This window comes from Chrysochloris asiatica, unplaced genomic scaffold (assembly GCF_000296735.1).
Source record: "Chrysochloris asiatica unplaced genomic scaffold, ChrAsi1.0 scaffold00084, whole genome shotgun sequence".
Taxonomy (NCBI): Eukaryota; Metazoa; Chordata; class Mammalia; order Afrosoricida; family Chrysochloridae; genus Chrysochloris; species Chrysochloris asiatica.
This window is the reverse complement of record NW_006408602.1, coordinates 11,606,918-11,628,670: the sequence shown is the minus strand read 5'-3', so window position 1 is coordinate 11,628,670 and position 21,753 is coordinate 11,606,918. Positions and strand designations below refer to the sequence as shown.

General features: G+C 34.7%; 1 protein-coding gene across 1 annotated transcript in view; it reads left to right on the top strand.

Moving 5' to 3' along the window:
- MANEA (mannosidase, endo-alpha) overlaps window positions 1–19,285 on the top strand; it is a 20,773-nt gene extending 1,488 nt beyond the window's left edge. The window contains exons 2-4 of the mRNA XM_006865854.1: window positions 6,736–6,845; window positions 17,462–17,538; window positions 18,384–19,285. Of these exons, the coding sequence (XP_006865916.1) occupies window positions 6,736–6,845; window positions 17,462–17,538; window positions 18,384–19,041 (845 nt within the window). The 3' untranslated portion in view covers window positions 19,042–19,285. The remainder of the gene's footprint in view (window positions 1–6,735; window positions 6,846–17,461; window positions 17,539–18,383) is intronic.
- The last annotated feature ends 2,468 nt before the right edge of the window (window positions 19,286–21,753 follow it).

Sequence of the window (21,753 nt, the reverse complement as noted above, 5' to 3'; positions counted from 1 at the left end):
GCCTGACCCAAGCCATGTTATTTTCAATAACCTCATATGCATGTGAAAGCTGGACAGTGAATAAGGAAGACTGTAGAAGAATTGATGCTTTTGGGTTATGGTTTTGGAGGAGAATATTGAAAGTGCCACGGGCTGCCAAAGAACCAATAGATCTGTGTTGGAAGAAGTGCAACCAGAGTGCTCCTTGGAAGCCAAGATGACCAAACTTAGTCTCTCATACATTGTACATATTGTCAGTAGGGACCAGTCGCTGGAGAATGGATATCATGTTTTGTAACGTGGAGGATGAGAGAAAAAAAGGAAGACCCCCAATGAGATGGATTGGCCAAGTGGCAGCATCAATGGACTCGAGCATGGTAACAGTAGTAAGGTTGGCCTAGGATCGGATAGTGTGTAGTTCTGCTGTGCATAAGGTTACTATGAGTCGGTGCCAACTTAATGGCACCTAACAGCAAAAACAGTCAAGAAAATAAACATTCCCATACCTCAATATATTTATTGTGTGTACCCGCCACTCCTGGTGTGGCACTGTGGGCTAATCCATCAGACTGCAAAGTCGTTTGAACTGCAAAGTCTGTGGTTTAAGCTCACCAGTTGCTCCTTGGAAACCCTATGCAAGGGTCGCTATGGGTCGGAATCTACTCAATGGATTTAACAACAACAACAACCCTCCACTCCAGGAAACAGTTCTGACTTCTGTCACTATAGATTAGTTATACATGCTCTACTGCATTATGAAAATGGATTTTTTCCTGTGTGTTTGTGTGTCTTTGGTGTCTTTTGTTCTGTATAATATTTTGAGAGTATATCACTTTATTTGGTTTTTGGTACAAAAAGGGTGAATAGTATCCCATTTTATAATTATAGCAGATTTGTTTGTAAGTTAACTTACTAATTGAAATTGAGTATTAGTTGCAAATATAATTTGGTCTTACTATTTTTTTAGGCTAGTTTGACAACTTCTTGTTTTTTAATTTCTCTATTTTGTTTATATTTGATGTAATAATGATATGGTGATTTAAAATATTTTATTTTGCTGCTTGTTTTCTCCTTGTCCTATCTATTCTTTGTTCTGTTTCCTCTTACCCTGCCTTCACTTTTATTAAATATGTTTAGTATTTTATTTTACATTCTTTTCTGGATGATTAGATATATTGAACTTTTTTGTTTAGTGATTGCTCTAGTGTTTAAAATGTGCACCTTTAGGTGATCATATTGTTGTCATTAAGTGCTGTCAAGTTGCTTCTGACTCTAGCGATCCTGTACAGGGTTTCCAAGGAGCAGCTGGTGAGCTTGAACTTTCGACCTTGTGGTTCAAACTGACTTTACAATTCAGTACATTAATCCATAGCACCACACCAGGACTCCTTAATGTATCTTTAAGTAAAAGTATAATGTCTTTTATAAAATTATAATCCATAAAACTTATACAAATAAATTTTTTTTCTCCCTTTTTTCCCTTTCCCTTTCTACTATTGCTATATGTATATATACATATATATGCATATATATTGCTATAATCCATTTTGCCATTATATATGTTATAAATCTGTTATTATTTAATCATTGAATTATCATTTTAAATAATTAAAAAGAAAAATATTCTATATTTATCTGTGTTTACCATTTCCATCATTGTTCCTTTTTATATGTAGATCTATGTTTTCTTTTAGCTCAAGCAACTTCATTCAGCATATTATTTGTACGTGTCTGATAGCAACATGTTGTCTCAGATTTTGTTTACAAATATCTTTACTTCACTTTCAGTTTTGAAGATTTTTTGTGGTTTTGTTTTGTTGGGGTTTTTTTTTTTTTTTTTTTGCTTTCTTCATTTCAGTACCTTCAATGTGCTGAAATGAACTTTTGTCTTTTGTTTCTGTTAAGCAGTCAACTGTTATCCCTACTGTTTCTCTCCTTCACTCACCCTTATCTTTGTCTTTCCTCTCCTTCTTGGTACTCTAATTACACATATTTAGATAAATTTATATTGCACCACAGGTGAGCAAGATGAAAAATACCATTTGGTGCCAGAAAATCTTTAATTTGCTGATAAACCCTTTGTAAGGAGTTCTGATTTGGTGCTATAGGATCAGCACTGGATGGCAGTTCAAGCTCACTAGCTGCCCCATGGAAACGCTATACCGGGTTACTATGAGTAGGAATCGACTCGACAGCACTTTACAACAATAACAGCTCTTTGTAAAACTTGCGTGTTTCAGTTCCCTCAGTTTCGTTAGTGTCCTTAGCAATAGGACCACAAGAATAAATTGGGTGTTCTTGCATTTTCATCTAGTTCATTCTAAAGGCACAAAGTTACCTTGAATTTATATGTATATAGACACTTCCAGCTGTTCCATGGGAGAAAGGTGAGGCTTTCTGCTCCCGTAAAGATTTATAGCCTTAGAAACCCTGTACAGGGTCGCTATGAGTTGGAACCAACTCCACGGCTCTTTCATAAACAAAACGTTGTAGAGTTCTTTTGAATATACATCAAATGTGTGCAAGATGATTATTTTTGTGGAGTAATTTTTTTTTCCAGTTATTTTTTAAAAATCCAGTTTTCTAATATGTACTGACAGTATTAGTTGGAGTCCTGGTGTGACGCTGTATGGTAAGCAACAGATGACTAACTGCTATAAAGGGCTGCTGTAATTTGGAATTGACTCGATGGCCCTTAGCAACAACAACAACATCTATATTGTGTCATAAAATAGCTTTGGTCAGTTCAGACAGAATCATCTGTGTGTGTGTATGTATCTCTGTATCCATTTTCTCATGCATTTTAAGGGGAAGACCTGTTTTAAAAAAAAATTGTATATGTTTTACAAAAATATGTATCATATTCAAGTCTTTGTTGTTATTTCAGTACTATGTCTTAATGGCTTAAAAAATATGCTTGGATGACAGAGAAAATGGTTATTATTAGAAATTTTTAGTTTTTCTTTACAAATGAGCTGTATACAGTGAAGTATTAATCTAAAGTTAGAAACATTTTTGCTTTATAATTTTATTGTGGTTAAGAAGAACAGCTTCAGTTTATATTAATTTTAGGCTTTTTAAATACCTTTAAAGACATTTTCCTACACTTATTTTTATACTACATAGTATATAGAAATATAAATGATTTCCAAACCTAAGCAGAAATACAACTATTTTTAATGTTGACATTTTCACTATTGATGCAAATATCTTACTTTTCTCGTAGATTTTCTGTTGGGAAAAATAAACAATTACTAAGTAGTAATCAAAGTGATGACATTATAATGTGTTTTAGAATACATTCTTTCTTAACCAATTAAATATTGAATTTTATTTATTATAGGTAAAGAATAAATTGACTCTCAAAATCCTGAGCATAAGATATGTTTTTAATCAATGAGCTGACATGTTAAGTCTGGCATTTCTGAAATTGAGAAAGATAGCAAGTGAAGGCTATTTAAATTGCTATATAATTGAATGTTTTGACTTCATCTTCAACATTCATCTTTTTTCTTGATACAGATATCCTTTTTTATGTCTTCTTAAATTGCTGTTGCAGTATTTGTATTACTGCACAGTACAAGTCAGTTGACTTTGTGCTTTTGAAATGAGAGGTTATTGTTGTTAAGTGCCATCAAGTCATTTCTGACTCAGCTACCCTGTGTAGAGTTTCCAAGGAGCAACTGGTAGGTTTGAACTGCCAGCCTTGCGGTTAGCAATCTAGAGCTTATTCTACAATGTGACACCAGGACTACAAATTAGTGGTACTGTGTATGTAAATCCAAATATCATAATCTCTTTTGTTTTTTAAAAAATGATGGTGAAATTAAGATGAAGTATCAATAACTCTGTTTAAACACAAATCATTAGCTATTAGAATTATCAGGGAGCAAATTGAAAACTCTTGCATGATTTTCACGTGTGTTAAGTAAATGATCACATACCATATAGTCTCATGTTTTGATAATCTGATGATTCTAAAGATACCATGGAAATGCTTTTCATGTATATTTTTTTAGTCTTGGAAAAAAAATAGTGGGGTGATTATCATAGTTGCCCGTAAGATGTCCATATATCCTAAACCTTGGAATCTATGACTATGTTACCTTACATGGCAAAAAGGAATTAAGGTCCTGGATTTGGTTTTTAATCAGCTCATCTGGTGGTGAGTAGTGGGAGGGGTTATTTTGGATTATTCAGGTGGATTGAGTCGAATCATGTATTCTTAAAGGTGAAAGAACAGGGAAAAGAAGATCAGAGAAATTTGATAAGAAAATGACTCTATTTGCCATTGGCGATTTTGAGGATAAAGAAAAGGGACCATAAACCAAAGACTTATGGTTTCTGGAATCTGGAAATGGCAAGGAAACAGTCACCATCTTCAGAAAGGCATATAGTCTAGTTTGAACCTTTGATCTTGCCTAAATAGATTCATGTCTCACTTCTTGCATACATAAATATAACATAATAGTGTGTATTGCTTTAAGTGGAGTCTTGTTATGGTCCGTTAGTATAAGCACTTGCTAAACACAAGTTCAGCAGTTCAAACCCACAAGCTGCTCCTTAGAAACCCCAATGCAGGGTTGCTATATATCGCCGGAACTCACTCAGTGGCACTTAACAATAACAACAATTAATACTCTCTTGGAGCCCTGGTATGGCACTGTAGGATAAACGCTGGAGTGCTAGCCACTACTTGGCAGTTAAAGCCCACCAGTTGCTCCTGGGAAACCCTATACAGGGTCACTAGGAGTCAGAACTGATTCAGTGGCACTTAACAACAACAAAGGTCAGAATTTTTCTTTCTGAGTCTCAAATTTTTTACAGAAAAATAACAGGAGAAATAGAAATTACTTTTAGGTTAATTGAATTTTTTAAGTTTGAATGTTAACTTTTTAACTTTTGATAATATATATATATATAAAAATTTTTTTTTTTGACAATAACTGCATTTTTATTAAATTCAAATTTATTTCCCTGTTTGTTGATTGGTGGTAGTTCCACACCATTTTAAATACTGTTATGGATGTCTGAATCTAGTTCTGTTGATTGCTTTGCCCCTGGGTAGTGTGGTGTTTTTCCTGCTTTTTCATGTGCCCTATACATTTTGTGGTTGAAAGTCTCTTGTCTGAGATGATAGAAACTATGGTAAATAGTTTTTATGCCTAGAAAATGAGAACACCTGTCTTTCAGATTTTTAGCGTGGGCATCTGATTTTTCTAGTTTTATTTGTTGAGAGCACTGTCCTAGTTCCATAGAAATAGAATTAATACATATCATATGGGCATGTGTGAGACTATTTTGGAACTCTCTGTTCTGATCTCTTAGTCTCTGTGACTTCTACAATATATAGACTTGATTTTAGCATGGGGATTTGATTCCTAGTTGGTAGAGCACAGTCAATAGAAACAGTAGAAATGGCCTCACAAGTGAGGCATACAACCAAACTTGGGGCAAGAGATATTGAGATGTTTGAGACAAAGATGACACAAATCAAAGAGCGTCCCAGACAAATACCAGTTTTACTTACTCTTTATTGCAGAAGACAGTCATAAGCAGGGAAAAGTTCAGTACCTTCATGTTGATCTCCCCGCAGCCAGATGAATGACAGAGACAGATCGTGGCCTGCATGCCCTAGTTTGTACCTGGAGAAAAGACAAACAAGGATGCCCTAACCACAAATCTCATAGGTCCTTTCACAGAGAGGGGACCCCAGGCTTTGAGCAGTTTTAAGCATGCTATGAGTAGAGCTTATTTTTTCTTGGCTAGACCCTGAGACATCTGGCCAGGCACAGTTGCAACCCACATCCTAGTTTAGATTTTGCTGTTTAATGCTAATATAATTGTTTGTTTTTTAAGTTTTTATTGAAAATTATGCGGTAGTTTACATGGGAGAGCATTAGCTTTACATTCATCCTATTGTATTTCATTTCATTGCAGTGATTACAATCCCCTCCATGCATCATCAAACAAAAACAGGGTACACCCCGTAAGCCTACTCCCAAGCTGCCAGCACACAGCCCCTCTCCCTCTCTGTGTCCAGAATTCCCAGCCGCTCCATCTCTCCATATCATCATCTCTGCCTCCATCTCTGGTGTCTCTGGTTCTGTGGGTAGGATCTCGCACGCTGCTCCTCTCTCTTGATGGTCCCAGGGCCCTCCGCTCCTGGACTGCAAAGTCAACCACTCTCCTCCTTTTGTTAACAAAACATCTACCTTTACATTTTCAACTCACACAGTCAGTTCTGATAGCAGTTATTCACTATTGTACCATAAGAGTCTTATCCACACCTCCTTTCATCAGCCCCATCCAGGCAGATTGGAAACCACTCAGTGGAGATTCTACCTTCCCCCACACCCTCTGGAACTAGGCTCCCTCTTGAAAGCTTGTAAGCCAGTCACTTCTTGCCTTTGTAGCACCCCCCTCCCCACCTCCCCTTTTTGGATAGCCAGTGTCTAAGTTGCCCATCCCAGTCAACCTTCTGTACTGAGGGGGTGGGAATGATCCTCGCTGTTAAGATTTGTTCCCTCTTTTGAGCTACTACTACATCCATAAGTATAGGTCAAGTTCATCAATTTATAGCAGATTACTCTTTTTTTTTTTTTTCCCCCCTCTTTGTTCTAGTTGAGTTACAGGAATAATCAAGTAAGATAGATACAGCAATGGAAACAATTCAGAACCTACAGATACCTATAGTCATCTCTGTTTCTGTCTTCTTTCTCTTTGTCTTTTGTTTTAAATGGTCTTTTCTACTAGGTGTACTAGCCGTGTCTTGGTACCCACCTGATTCAAATGATGAGAATGGAGAACCCACTGATGACTTGGTACCGACTATTTTGGATAAAGCTCATAAATATAATCTGAAGGTATTTTATTTTTATTTTCAAGCTATATATAAGCATTCTTTTGGCCAAGAAAATTGTACTTTAAATTTTTGGAGTTGTCATTATAATTAAAAGTTTGATGTGATAATAATGACCTGACTATAAAAATAATGACTTGGGATTTTCTTAATGATGCTATCTTTATTTCATAAAGTTATTGTTGTTGTTGCTAAGTGCCATTGAGTTGGTTCTGATACATAGCAACTCTATAGGGTTTTAATAGAAGTGGCTGGTGAGCTTGAACTGCTGACCTTGAGGTTCAAACTGACTTTGCAGTACAGCACATTAACCTACAGTCCCTCCATGCAATACTAATAGGTATTAATTTTTGTCTATTAGTTATAAGTACTTTGGTTACAAGTTATGTTATATTTTGCTATAAGTAATTTGGTGAAAGCTTTGGAAATCCAGTATTAACCTACAGCATCAGACTAGGACTCCATCTTTATTTCACAAAGAAAGTTTATGTAATGCATTGTGACCCGCAAACTTCGTCTGAGTTACTCTTCTTGCCATGTTTTATGTAAATCTATTTATTGTTTGGAGTCCTAGTGTGATGCTGTACGATAAGCACTAGACTGCCAGGTCAGTGGTTCAAATCCACCAACTGCTCCTTGCAAACCCTATATAGTGTTGCTATGAGTCGAAACTGAGTAGATGGCACTAACAATAACTATACTTATTATTTCAGTTAAAGAAAAAAAAAGGATTGAAATATTTTTGAAGATAATTTCTTAAAGATTTTTATGCTAAATGACTTATAGATCTAAGATCTACTAAAAACATCAAAAAACAAGTGTTCACCATAAACTTTAAGAATAATTAAGTAGAATATGGAATCAGTAGCCTGCATAATTTAGTCATAAATTTACCTCCTTTTGTAAGAAAAACAAATGGTAAGATTTTATATATATATATATATATATATATATATATATATATATATATATATATGTGTGTTGTTGTTGTTGTTATGTGCCGTGGAGTCGGTTTCGACTCATAGCGACCCTGTACAGGGTTTCCGAGGCTGTAAATTTTTACGGGAGCAGAAAGCCTCATCTTTCTCCTGCGGAACAGCTGGTAGTTTCAAACTGCTGACCTGAAGGTTCGCAGCCCGATTCGTAACCACTATGCTACCAGAGCTATATATATATATATAAAGAGAGAGAGAGAGAGAGACAGGAAATATACATAAAGAAAAATGATAATAGAAATAGACAGAAACTCTACAAATAGGTATAGAAGGGAGTTTAAGATTTGTATTAACATATTCAAGCATATAAAAAATGGGCAGCTTTATGGGAAAATGCATGAAAAACGTGTACTTTTTAATATAAGAAATGGTTAATGAATCTGAATTGATTAGGGAAAAAAATTAAAAGTTAATACTTACACATTCTCAAAGTACCAGATTTTACCTGTCAGTTTTCTTCAAACTTCCATGACCAGTTGATTCTTATAATATTGTTAAATAGTGTAAAGTTAGTTTGTTATGTATTGCTACATGACAGATTAGCCCCAAATTTAGTGAGTTAAGGCAGCAAACATTTCTTATTTCACACAATTTCTAAGGGTTAGGAGTTGGCGTGGCTAGCTGGGTCTAGTTCAAAGTCTCTCATTGCTCTATAGTCATGTGAAGGCTAGAAGACATCTTTCCAGTCTCCTTCCTCGTAGCCATCTCTAAAGGGAAGCCTGACCTCTCTAGATAAGGCATTTGTTTTGCCTGAATGAATGAATGAATAGAAGCTCCAGCCAGTTTGTTTGTATATATGTGTGTGTGTGTGTTTACCTAATCTGGTGTAGCAGTGTAGGATAAGCACTGGACTGCTACTGCAAAGTCAGTGGTTCAAACTCAACCACCTGCTTCTTGGAAACTGTATGATTCAGAACCTACTCAATAAGCATTTAATAATACCAACAACAATCTTTAAATTGATATTTAAAGATTATTTAAAGATATTTAAATATTACACTTCTACCAGTTCTGTTAAGGAGCTCTGGTAGTGTAGTGGTTATGAATTGGGCTGCTAACCTCAGGGTCAGCAGTACGAAACTACCAGCTGTTCCACAGGAGAAATAAGAGACTTTCTGCTCCCGTAAAGATTTACAGACTTGGCAACCCTGCTCAGGGTTGCTATGAGTTGGAACCAACTCCACGGTACATAACAACAACAGCCAGTTCTGTTACTATATTTACTAATAAACCAACCATATTACAGTAAAGGAAGGAACTATCAAGGATATGAATGCCAAGAGGGTAGGTATCATCGGGGTCATTTTAGAAACTTGTTAACCACAGAAAGCATTCTAACTTATTCTATAATAATAGCACAATCCTGATTCTGAAACTAAGCAAGAAAGAATAGCACAATAAAGATATCACTAATGAAAACACGCAGAATTCCTAAAGAAAATTCAGAGAAGAGCGTTTATTAGCCGGGCTCTATTCCAAGCGTATGAAATCTGAATCCGTATTGCCTGGATTCAAATTATGGCATAATTACTTAATATTTACATAAGTAGTCTTGCAGCTCAGTTTCTTTAAAATGAAAAGAGTAACAAAACCTGCCTCACAGGACGTTTAAACAGTCAATGAAATTTTATTTACTTTGCATTTATACATTATAAAACATGATTACTTATTAGATGATGAAAATTTGAGGAAATTAAAATTTAACAAATTGGTACTAATAAAACCCTTAATGATGAAAGGACAAGACTTAACCTTCAGAACTTAAACGTATGTTTTAGGAACCTACATCAAATATCCTACTTTACAAAGAAACTGCATTATCAGGCCTATGAAATTAAGATCAAAACAAGAATGCTGTTAGTCTCAGTATTATTTAGTACTATTACAGAGATTCTGAGCAAAGCAGTTTGACTGGAAAACGAAAAGTAAAAACTTCTAAATAGAATTAGGGTTGTTTGTAAATGTTAATTATATAGGACACCTATAAAAGGAGCTCTGGTAGCGTAGGGGTTACGAATCGGGCTGCAAACCGCAAGTTCAGCAGTTCGAAACTACCAGCTGCTCCGCGGGAGAAGGATGAGGCGTTCTGCTCCCATAAAGATTAACAGCCTCGGAAACCCTGTGCAGGGTCGCTATGAGTCGGAACCGACTCCATGGCATACAACAACAACAATAAAATTGATATTAAACTACTAGAAAAAGTGAGTTTAATAAGGTTGCTAGAACAAACATACAACAATTCTCTATAAAATTTAAAATTCTTATATTTCAGCTGGAAAAAATACTTAGAAAAAAACTAGAAAAAATGGTACAATGAAAGTAACATAGCAATAGACACATGAATAAATCTATGCCAAACCAAACAAAGCCCATTGCCAGTGAGTCTATTCTGACTTAGAGCGACCCTATGGGATGGAGTAGAACTGTTCCTTGGGGTTTCCAAGACTAAATATCTATGGGAGCAGACAGTCTCATCTTATTGTAGCAGGTTGGTAGGTTTGAACTGTGGACGTTTCAACTAGCAACCCAGCGCTTAACTTGCAACACCACCAGGGCTCTGCTAAGGTAGCAAAGACCTTTGCAAATGGAGAAATATGAATTTGATGGCAAAATTCAATATTATGAAAATGGCCATTCTCAAGCATGTTTTTATTTTTTTTAATATAACTTGTAAATTCAGTGTTACTCCAGTTGAAAATCCCACTGAGAAATGTTAATATAGAATTAAAATTAAATTAAATTCTAGGATTAAACTTGAATTTTGAATTAAATTTAAAACTAATCCAAGTTTTAAAATATATATCTAGCTTGTTTTTATATGCTTATTAAGAAAAAACTTCTCTTCCTAGATACCAGAATGCACTATAAAATAGCAGTAAGAATGCATTGTTAGCACTAATATAGAGAGTAACATCAGTGAAATATGATATAAAGTCCAGAAATAAGGCACTGTATATGGGAATCTAGTATATAAATCAAGAATCATCTAAAATCGGGCATTAAAAAATGTTAATCTATGGTCTTTTCTTCATAAGGCTGGATTCATTTTTGAAAAAAGTATCCCCTCTGCTGTTCCGTATCCTGGAGCAATCCTGTTTTCCTCTTATTCTCAGATTGCTTGTTTTTCTTTGAATTTATTCTTGTTTTCCAAGGCAATATGTTTGTAAATCTTAATGAAAATATGAATTACAGTGTCTTTTAACAAGAGGACCATTTACCCTGAATTCTCATATTGCTACCACTGTTTTAAAAATCATTTTGACTTTTATTAGCTCTGCAGCATCTTGGTGTTTTATGTATTCTCATGGATAACAGTCTGGCTTGTCCATTATTGGTAATTGAAGTCTTTAAGAAATAATGTGTGTCACTATTTAAATATTTCCATTCTAAATAAAAATATGAAAATTAGTTTTGTTTTTATTTTCTTTTACAACTTAAGGATCCAGCTGCTACAGGAGAATAGAAATGGAACTTATGGACAGAGTGAATCACTAAATAGACAAGCATATTTTTTCTTGTTCATTAAGTATCTTCTCTTTCTGCTGTAGCTCTGTAGCTGTTAAGACAGCATCTCTTAAACTTGCTTACAGGCAAAAGCTGGCTTCTGCTTTGTCCCCTAATCAGATCCAATGAGCACCCATTGGATTTGAAATTTACAAATAAGGCTGGCTGGTAGGTTCTGGCACCAGGTCTGAGACTAGATAACGAATGTAATTCATCTTCCATAAAACAAGTCCAGTCCCTGCTATAATTCTGAGAGGTAGGAGAGAAGAGGCCTTCACATATCAAGAAAACTGACTGTTTTAGTACTTTTAGGAGGTTTTTAAAGGTAAAATGAGAATGTTCCGAAATGTGAGCCTAGGTTGGTTGTTTTCTTTGTGTAAAGCTCTGTAGAAGGAGAGCACAGAATGAGCAACAGTAGTTGTGTGGCAAATATCTCAAGCACTAATTGTCTGGAGAAGTCCTGCTGTAGCACCATAGGATAAGCCATCAACTTCAAGGTCAATTTGAACCACAAGGTTGGCATTTCAAACTCAGCAGCCACTCCTCAGGAACCCTATACGAGGACGCTATGAGTCGGAACTAACTTGACAGCACTTAACAACAACAACAGCAATTGTTTAGAAATGTGAGACTACTAGATCTCACTGTACTTCAGATTGTGTAAGTCATATTAGAAAAAAAAAAAAGACGAATGTGACCTACTAATGCTTTCAAAAATTGTAGAATTTGTGTTGTTGTTGTTGTTGTTATGAAGCGCTGTTGAGTCGGTTCCAACCCATAGTGACCCGTAGAATAGTAGATCAATATTTTGGTTTGTGTCAGGGTAGATAAACTTTATAGACTGGAAACTATGAGACTGGACTTCTAATCTCAGCTGAATAAATCTGAAATCTTGGATTAGCTAGTCATTTAGTTTTTCCTTTAAATGTAAAATAACAGGATGAAGCCATAAGATGACCTTATTTATTGAATTTTTCTGTGGCTTTTATTTATGTTGTTGTCATCAAGCAGTTATTTTTTATAATTACATAAGGTGTAGAATATTTTGTTATTTATAAAGAAAGTAAAACTTTCCTTTTGTTTGCTTATATAAGAAAAGTTAATGTGATTAAATGATGACAGTAACTTAACTTTACTTATTTAAAGTTCCAAGACAATAAATGGATAAAATTATTGTGAGTTTTGCACTGATAAACTGGGGGGCCTATAAGGGACATGCCGAGTCCTGGTGTGGCGCTGTAGGTTAATGCACCAGACTGCAAAGCCGTTTGAACTGCAGGGTCGGTGGTTCAAGCTTACCACCTACTCCTTGAAAACCCTATACAGGGTCACTATGGGTCGAAATCTACTCGAAGGCACTTAACAATTCTAATGGACATGCATATCTGACCATGTCTAAAATCTTAGATGTAAAATGGATTTTTAAATAGCATTTATTTTTACTTCCTAATATTCAAAGCAAGGAAATATGTGCCCTTTTTTACTTTTTTGATTGTTATTGATTTGCTTAGTCCCTCCCCCCTCCAAAAAAAAACCCTTTAATTTTGTCAATTCTATTTTTAAAAATAATATAATGGCTCTAATGTATTAATTTTATTTTAATCATTAATTTGTTTCTAATTCTTTTCAGGGATTTGTTTTACATTTTAGTTTCTACTTCTTGAACTGAAAATGTTTTCCCTTTATTTATATTATTTTTTTGTTTAGTAATCCAGGTTTTCTGTGTGATGTGAATTAGTTGCTGTCTCATAATTAAGCTTTAATGATAGCTCATCAATTGCTACATGCCATCTAGTCAGTTCTGACTCGTAGAACCTTATGCACAACTGAATTGCCTGGCCCCATACTTTTCTCACAGTTGTTGCTACATTTGAGTCTATGGTGTTGCCACTGTCAGTCCATCTCCCTGGATTGACCTTTTTTTCACTGACCCTCCACTTTACCAAGCATGAAGTCCTTCTTCAGAGACTGGTGCCTCCAGATAGTATGTCCAATGAGAATCAAACTCTCCATTCTCTCTTTTAAGGAGCATTCTGGCTGCATTTCTTCCAAGATAGATTTGTTTATTTTTCTGGCAATCCATGATATTGTCTTGCCCCACAGATTTAGTGAATTTGATTCCTGTATAGTCTATCTGTTGACATCCATATGTATAGTTGCTGTTAATGTTGTTTTAAAAAGGTCCTTAGGTACTTGCAGTGAATAATTTGTTGGTCTTGTAAAATTCTATCATGAGATTTTCAGCATGAAAATATCATAAAATGTCACCAAGGCTATATTTTCCGGTTACTCATCCTACCTCTTTCTAAGTTTCACATTCCAATTACCAGTAATTATCAGTGCATGTTTGATCAGTTTCAGATTGAAGAAGTTGGTAGAATTACTCAATTTTATCATTGGCTTTTGTGGTTTGTATGTAAATTTGAAAAATAATGCCATTAAATGGCTTTCCTTGTAAGCATATGGATATTTTCCTATCATAGACATATTGTACTTCAAGATAGATCTTGGAATGCTTGTTTTCATGATGAATGCGACACTAATCCTCTTCATGTTGTCTTCCCTGCGTATCTAGTAAACCAAATGATGATTCAAAATGGCCAATATCAGTCCATTTCAGCTCACTAATGCCTACGATAAGGAGCCCTAGTTACGCAGTTTTTGCTCCTATACAGATTAGCCGCCTCAGAAACCCTATACAGACAAGGTCTTTATTAAATTGACTCCAACAACAATGCATATTTTTAATACCAATTACAATGTATTTAATTTCCAGTTTTCTTAGAATCATGCTTTCTGCAGGGTTCTGTTTTAAATGACTGTTGAGCTCCATGTAAAGCATAGATTTTCTGTGGCCATTTTTTTTTTCCCCCCTCTTCTTGCTCCTAAATGCCTAGTATGAATTTGTGGTGAGAACTTGGTGAATCTTTCCCAATGATTGACTTAAAATAATTAACTGTTCAAGTTTGTATAAAATCTTTCATACGTTCGTTCATTGATTCCTTTAATACCTCTGGTAGCGTAATGGTTATGAATCGGGCTACTAATCTCAAATTCAGCAGTTCGAAATTACCAGCTGTTCCACGGGAGAAAGATAAGGCTTTCTGCTCCTGTAAAGATTTACAGCCTTGGAAACCATGTACAGGGTCGCAATGAGTTGGAACCGACTCCACAGCACACCACCACCAACACCATATACCAAGCACTATTCAAGATGCTGACAACTTTAGATTAATAACATATAATATCCAAATAGGATATACAAAGAATCAATAAGTAAGTGAAAAAATGTTCAGCATTATTAGCCATTTGTTGTTGTTAGGTACCATTGATTCAGCACCAACTCATAGTGACCCTATGCACAACAGAACGAAACACTGCCCGGTCCTGGGCCAACCTCACAATCGTTGCTACACCTGAGCCCATCATCACTGCCACCACTCTGCCATTCCATCTCGTTGAGAATCTTCCTCTTTTTCTCTGACCCTCCACTTTACCAAACAATATCTCCTTCTCTAGTGATTGGTTCCTTCTGATAATATGTCTGAAGAATGGGAGATGATGTTTGGCCATGCTGGTTTCCAAGGAGCAATCTGGCTGTACTTCTTCTAACACAGATTGGTTTGTTCTTTTGGAAGTCCATGGTACTTTAATGTTCTCCTACAACACCATAGCTCAAATGAATCAATTCTTCTACAGTTTTCCTTGTTCAATATCCAACTTCCACATGCATATGAGTTTATTGAAATTACCGTGGCTTGGATCAGGTGCACCTTAGTCCTTTAACAGACATCTTTGCTCTTCAACTCTTTAAAAAGGTCTTGTTCAGCAGATTTGCCTAATGCAATACATCATTTGATTTCTTGACTGCTGCTTCTTTGAGTGTTGATGTTTGTTTGATCCAAGCAAAATGGAGTCTTTAACAACTTCAATCTTTTTCCATTGACATGGATGTTATTTATTGGTCCAGTGGTGAGGATTTTTATTTTCTTTATGTGGAAATGTAACCCATACTGAAGGCTGTGGTCTTTGATCTTCATCAGTAAGTATTTTAAGCTCTCTTCACTTTTACCAAGTAAGTTTGTGTCATCTGCATATCACAGGTTGTTAATGAGTCTTCCTCCTATCCTGATGCCACATTTTTCTTCATATGATCCAGTTTCTCATATTAATTGCCCTGCATACACATTTAATAAGTTTGGTGAAAGAATAAAACCCTTGCGCACACCTTTCCTAATTTTAATCCATTCGATGTTCTCTTGTTCTGTTCGAAGAGAACTAAATGTTATCTGACTTTAAAATTGATTCTGTGAAAACTAGAACTGATTAATGTAAAATGCATTTCACTTTAATTGGATAATCAGAAACAGTTGCTTTACATTGCAATGACATGAAGACACTATTTAGTTCCATAAGTATTTCCTAGAACCAGAGGCCTAAATTTGAAACGGTGTCAATACATTTATTAGATTGTCATAAGTATTTTTGGCTGCTGTTGGTGAATGAGTGAAACAGAACGCAGAATAAAAGTGAAAATACTTATATTCTTACAATGAAAGAGATTGTCACTTTAGGGAACTCTCATATATATTGCTTATTAGAAGTGGTATGCAAAATGGTGTTATAGGGATAAGCAGTGAACTGCTAACCACAGGTCATTGGTTCAAACCCACCAGCTTCTCTTTGGTATGAGTCAAAATTGACTTGACAGCACTTAACAACAACAACCATAGATTGTTTTATTTGATATAAGTAACCTGTCTATAGTAAGAGAAAATTAAATCTGTGTACAGTATTACAAAGTATTTTTATTCTGTTTTCTGTTACTATAGTATGGAGTACTGGTGTGGTGCTGGGGATAATATGCTGGACTGCAAAGTAGGTTTAAGCTGCAAAGTTGGTAGTTCAAGTTCTCCTTGGAAAACCTATACAGGTTCCTATGGGTCGGAAGCGATTCGATGGTATTTAAAACAACAACATTATTATAGTATAACCATTCTATCAATAACTTAAGGTTTTTTAATTTTTTTGTCACAATACTAATGTTGTTAAGTATTGTTCAATGCTGTTGTGTCAGGTGTAGGGTTTCTGAGGAGCAGCTGGTGGGTTTGATCCACCAAACTTGTGGCTCGCAGTCCAGTGGTTTATCATATATCACTACACCATGAGTCCCATAATACCATTAGGTATTACTTTTTCTCTTTGTTTTAAGCACTTTGGTTACAAGTTATGTAGTTTGCTATATATAACTCGGTAAAAGCTTTGGGACTGCCTTAGTTTTCCAGCTCTGACAAGTTTCCCACCTTTGACAGATATTTACCTTACACAGGTTTTACTATGGTACCAATGCAAATTATTTTTATAAACTGCTGTTTTAATGATGTTAAAAAAAAGTTTTTTTTAAAGATTTTTGTTGTTGATTCTATTTAAATGTAAACTTACTGAAAATAAAAATCCAGATTTCTTTTTTACACTATGTTTTACCTTTTTCTTTTTAAGAAAGGTAAACATACAGGAAGAAGTATTACAGGTTATAAGTATTTGAGCTCTGAATTTAGATTACCTGAATTATGTGGATAAACTTGGAGGAATTACTGAGCCTTGGTTATACTGTGAGTCAAGCATTGGGCTGCTAATCATAAGGTTGACAGTTCAAACCTACCAGCCACTCTACTGGAGAACGACGAGGTTGTCTCTGTAAAGATTTGTAGTCCCAGGAACCCTAGGAAGTAGTTGTACTGCTTCTATCGGATCACAGTGAATTGGGATCAACTCTGGCTGTGGGTTTGGTTGGGTATGGTATTTTAGCTGTGTAATTACCTCGTTAGAAAATGAAAGTTGTAATAGTAACTACCTTAAATAGTTGTTGTGAAGATTAACTGAGATTAACAAGCATAAAATCTTTAGTATACTATTAGCAGAGGAAGTTCTTAATAAATATTAATACTATTAAAATTATTTAGTAGCTTATATATTTGGTAAATACATATTTTAAATTCAGAGTATTAAATCAGTCATTTTATAAAAATTTGGGATGTACTCTCATTTTTATGCTTACCTTATAGATAATAATCTATATTTCCCTCTGAGCATTTTTGTTTTGTTTTGTTTTTGTTTTCAGGTTACATTTCACATAGAGCCATATGTCAATCGAGATGATCAAAATATGTATAAAAATGTCAAGTATATCATAGACAGGTAAGTTTCTTTTGTGCTTATAATTACTATTATGTTATCTAATTATTAGTATTGTTATGAGAAAAATACGCTTAAATTATATTTGAAAGATTTTAATGATTTATCATCTGCCATATTTAATAAAATGAATTTAAACTCTTTTATATTAGTGTCACAACCATTATGGGTAAACATTCCTGAAGTCCTTACTGTTAACTTGCTATGTGACTAGTTACAGACTGGCATTGGTTTACTGTTTTTCATATTAAATAGGCTCTCTGTGATTTGTCTTCTTTCCATATTCAGATGATATTTCTTTAAATCTTATAAATGTTGACTTCTGTTTTTTAAAATGAAGTTTCAGAATGTAAGCTGCTTTTATAGCAATAGACTCACATTTAATGGTTTTATTTATCTTTGGTCTGCTTACAAGGAAGTAATTTATGAATACAATTTCATTTTGTTAAAAGATTTTACTGATAATAATTTGTGACAGATGCTGTACTTTTTCAGAGAAACTTGTCAGAATTAATGGAACATTTATTACTGATACAAAAAGTAGTTTATATATTCATGTAGAAAATAATGGTCTTTTTATGGCACTAGTCATCATTTGTAAACCTCAACATGAGATAATTAATTCCTAGCTTGGTAATGTCTTGATGTCCCCAGTATTTCATTTTCTAATGTGTAAAATTAAAAATTCATTTTTAATGGTTACACTTATGTAACTGATTCCCAAAGAAGGTGAACAATGTCCTTAAACTGTGCTGAATGCCTTCATTTTCAGTACATAAACAGTTTTTGCCGATGGATGGTAAGTGAGTTGTGAATATTCATTTTGCTTTTCCATGTTTCTGTTTTAGATATGGAAATCATCCAGCTTTCTACAGGTACAAGACTAGGACCGGCAAAGCGCTTCCTATGTTTTATGTCTATGATTCCTATATCATAAAGCCTGAAAAATGGGCCAATCTGTTAACCACCTCAGGCTCTCAGAGTATTCGCAATTCTCCTTATGATGGATTGTTTATTGCACTTTTAGTAGAAGAGAAACATAAATTTGAAATTCTTCACAGTGGTTTTGATGGGATTTACACATATTTTGCCACAAATGGCTTTACTTATGGCTCATCACATCAGAACTGGGCTAGCCTGAAAGCCTTTTGTGATAACTACAACTTGATATTTATCCCAAGTGTGGGTCCAGGATACATCGACACCAGCATTCGTCCATGGAACTCTCATAATACTCGGAATAGAGTCAATGGGAAGTATTATGAAACTGCTCTGAGTGTTGCCCTGAAGACCCGCCCCAGTTTAATTTCTGTTACTTCTTTCAATGAGTGGCATGAAGGAACTCAGATTGAAAAAGCTGTACCCAAAAGAACTAGTAATACTGTATACCTGGATTACCGGCCTTACAAGCCAGGTCTTTATCTAGAGTTAACTCGCAAGTGGTCTGAAAAGTACAGTAAGGAAAGAACAACTTATGCATTAGAATATCAGTCTCCTGTTTCTTAATTTGTTTATTAAAGTGTAATAATTATTAAAACCTAATTTCAATAAATGCCTTTGTTTTCAGCTTTGGGAAGAAAACTGTTAGAATCAGCATGTGCTGCTTATATTCTTTAATAAAAATAATTTGTACTTTTTTAAAGAAGTGGTAGTATTGTCATTGCCACCTTTCATAATGCTGTACTGAGAAGATATGAGACACTTATGCAAACAACATTCTCTGTGGCATGATTTGCTACATTTCTGACTGAAATTGGAATTCTTTGTTGGCAATTTAATTGTGATTTCACAGTGGATAAATAACTGTTATGTAACACAATTAGCATACAGTTAAATGCTACTTGCATCCTGGGTCCAAAGAAAGAGGATTGTGTGTATATTTGATATATGTATTTAAGAAAAAAGGCCTAAAAGATCTAATTATTTTGTGATAGTTTACATGTTTTGTTTCTTTTCATTTTTCCTTTAACAGTAGACTCCTGGTGTGGTACTATAGGATTAGCACTGCACTGTGAATCACGAGGTCAGAAGATCAAACCCACCAGCTGCTGCTTGGAAACCCTATAAAGGGCTGTAATGTATGAGTATGAGTTGCCTCAATAGCATTTGGCAAAAGTAACAGCAACAACAATGTATCGGTTGTCTTGATTGTGTTAGTGTTCAGACTGTGGATAACTCTCATAATGATGACCTTCTTAAAAAAAAAATACAATTATATACCTGAAGTCATACTCTAAACCACATTGTGTTGAGAAGGCATGCTTTCTGTAGCACTATATAATAATTTGCACATTTTTTGTTAACCTGGTGTCGTTAAGTGCTGTTTGGTCAATTCCAACTCAGAGCCACTCTGTATAGAGATTCTGAGGAGCAGCTGATGGGTTTGAACTGTCAACCTTGTGGTTCGCAGTACAATGCTGATCTTTGGTACTTGGTTTTTATAGGGCCACCCTGAATCAGAATCTGTTTGAGGGTATTGGTTTTTTTTAAATGGTGCTATTTGCATGCGTCATGTTTTTGCTTTACTATGGCATGAGCTCTGATAGCATAGTGGTTACGAGTTGGGCTGCTATCCTCAAAGTCAGAAGTTTGAAACTACCAGCGGTTCCGCAGGAGAAAGATGAAGGTTTCTGCTCCAGTAAAGATTTATAGCCTTGGAAATCCTGTACAGGGTTTCAATGGATTGGAACCGACTCACACACTTAACGACTACAACAACATGGAGCAATTGTATGGTGCTGTAAGATAAGGACTGGACTGTTAACTATTAGATCTACAGTTCAAACCCATCAGCCATTCCATAGAAACCTTATGAGTCAAGACTGACTCAAGTGTATCAAGTGTAGTTAACAACAACTTGTTGAATTACAGATTTTTAAAGCTGAGGGAAGTGCTTTCATAAAATTAATAATTGTCAATTAGTAAGAGAACTTTTTTTTCACAATTATGAAAGTATATTACCCAAAATATTCAATTATCTTTTTTAGATTAATTTGTCAATTTTTAACATGTTGGCATTTAAGTCTTTAAATTTAATGTTGATCAGAGACTTAACTCTTAAGTACAGGAGAAATAAAGGTGATACTGTCATATTTGGATTGAATTTCAATTTTACATTACCAAAAATAATCAAGAAAATGTACTCACAGTTTTAGATTTTAAGAACATGGAACTGAAAATTCATTTGTGTCTTAGTTAAATTCATATTGGAATTTGTCTTATGTTTAAGTTGAACCTATGAAATGAAAAAAATAAAACTTCATCTTGTAAGTCAGTACTTAAAAATGTTGTATATCCTAATGTCCACATTTTAAAACTTAGTGCCATCAGTACTAATTGGAGTCCTGGTGTAGCGCTGTGGGTTAATGCGCCAAGACTCCAAAGCCGCTTGAACTGCAAGGTTGGCGGTTCAAGCTCACCAGCTGCTCCTCAGAAACCCTATACAGGGTTGCTATGGGTCGGAACCGACTCGACGGCATTTAACAACATTAGTACTAATCAAGTTAAAATACTCCTGATGATAATTGTCATATGGTGACAAATTAATCACTTTTATGCTAAAAATGACTTTCTTAATTTACTGTTAGAACTTGAGAATGACCAAATGAACTCTGTTGTTAGGGTTAGCATTTGTAACTATGACTACAGTAAACATCTGACATATGTGTTATTATATAAATATTATTTCTTAGATATTTAATTCTATTAAAATGAAGCAATGGAATAATGCTCAGCAGTAATGCACTTAAATATTCAGAGTATAAAAACATACATTCAGAAATATAAATTAACACTGCAATTTATCTTAAATGGCCCATCAAATGATGAAATTTATTTTTAAACAGTGATTTAAAAGTAAATAATATACTACTGTTAGTTTAAAGTTATTTGTAATTGAAGAATTTACCATTTTTAAGATACTGGTCAGGACACAGAACATTAGTATGATAGTGATAACCTGATTACTTTCTAGGAGAAATTTTAAGAATAAGTCACTATGTTGATATTTTGGTATAACCAAGCATTTTGGTTAGGAACATTCATATAAATATGGCCTGTGGATTTTTTTCTTTTATGCAGTTATCCACCATAGAATATTTTAGGGATAGACTCTTATGTCATGTTTTATAAAATATCACATATATTAAAATTTAGAGAAATTACTACTAGAGAGGAATTCTCTTATTGTCTATATTGTACATTTTAACCCCCATGGTA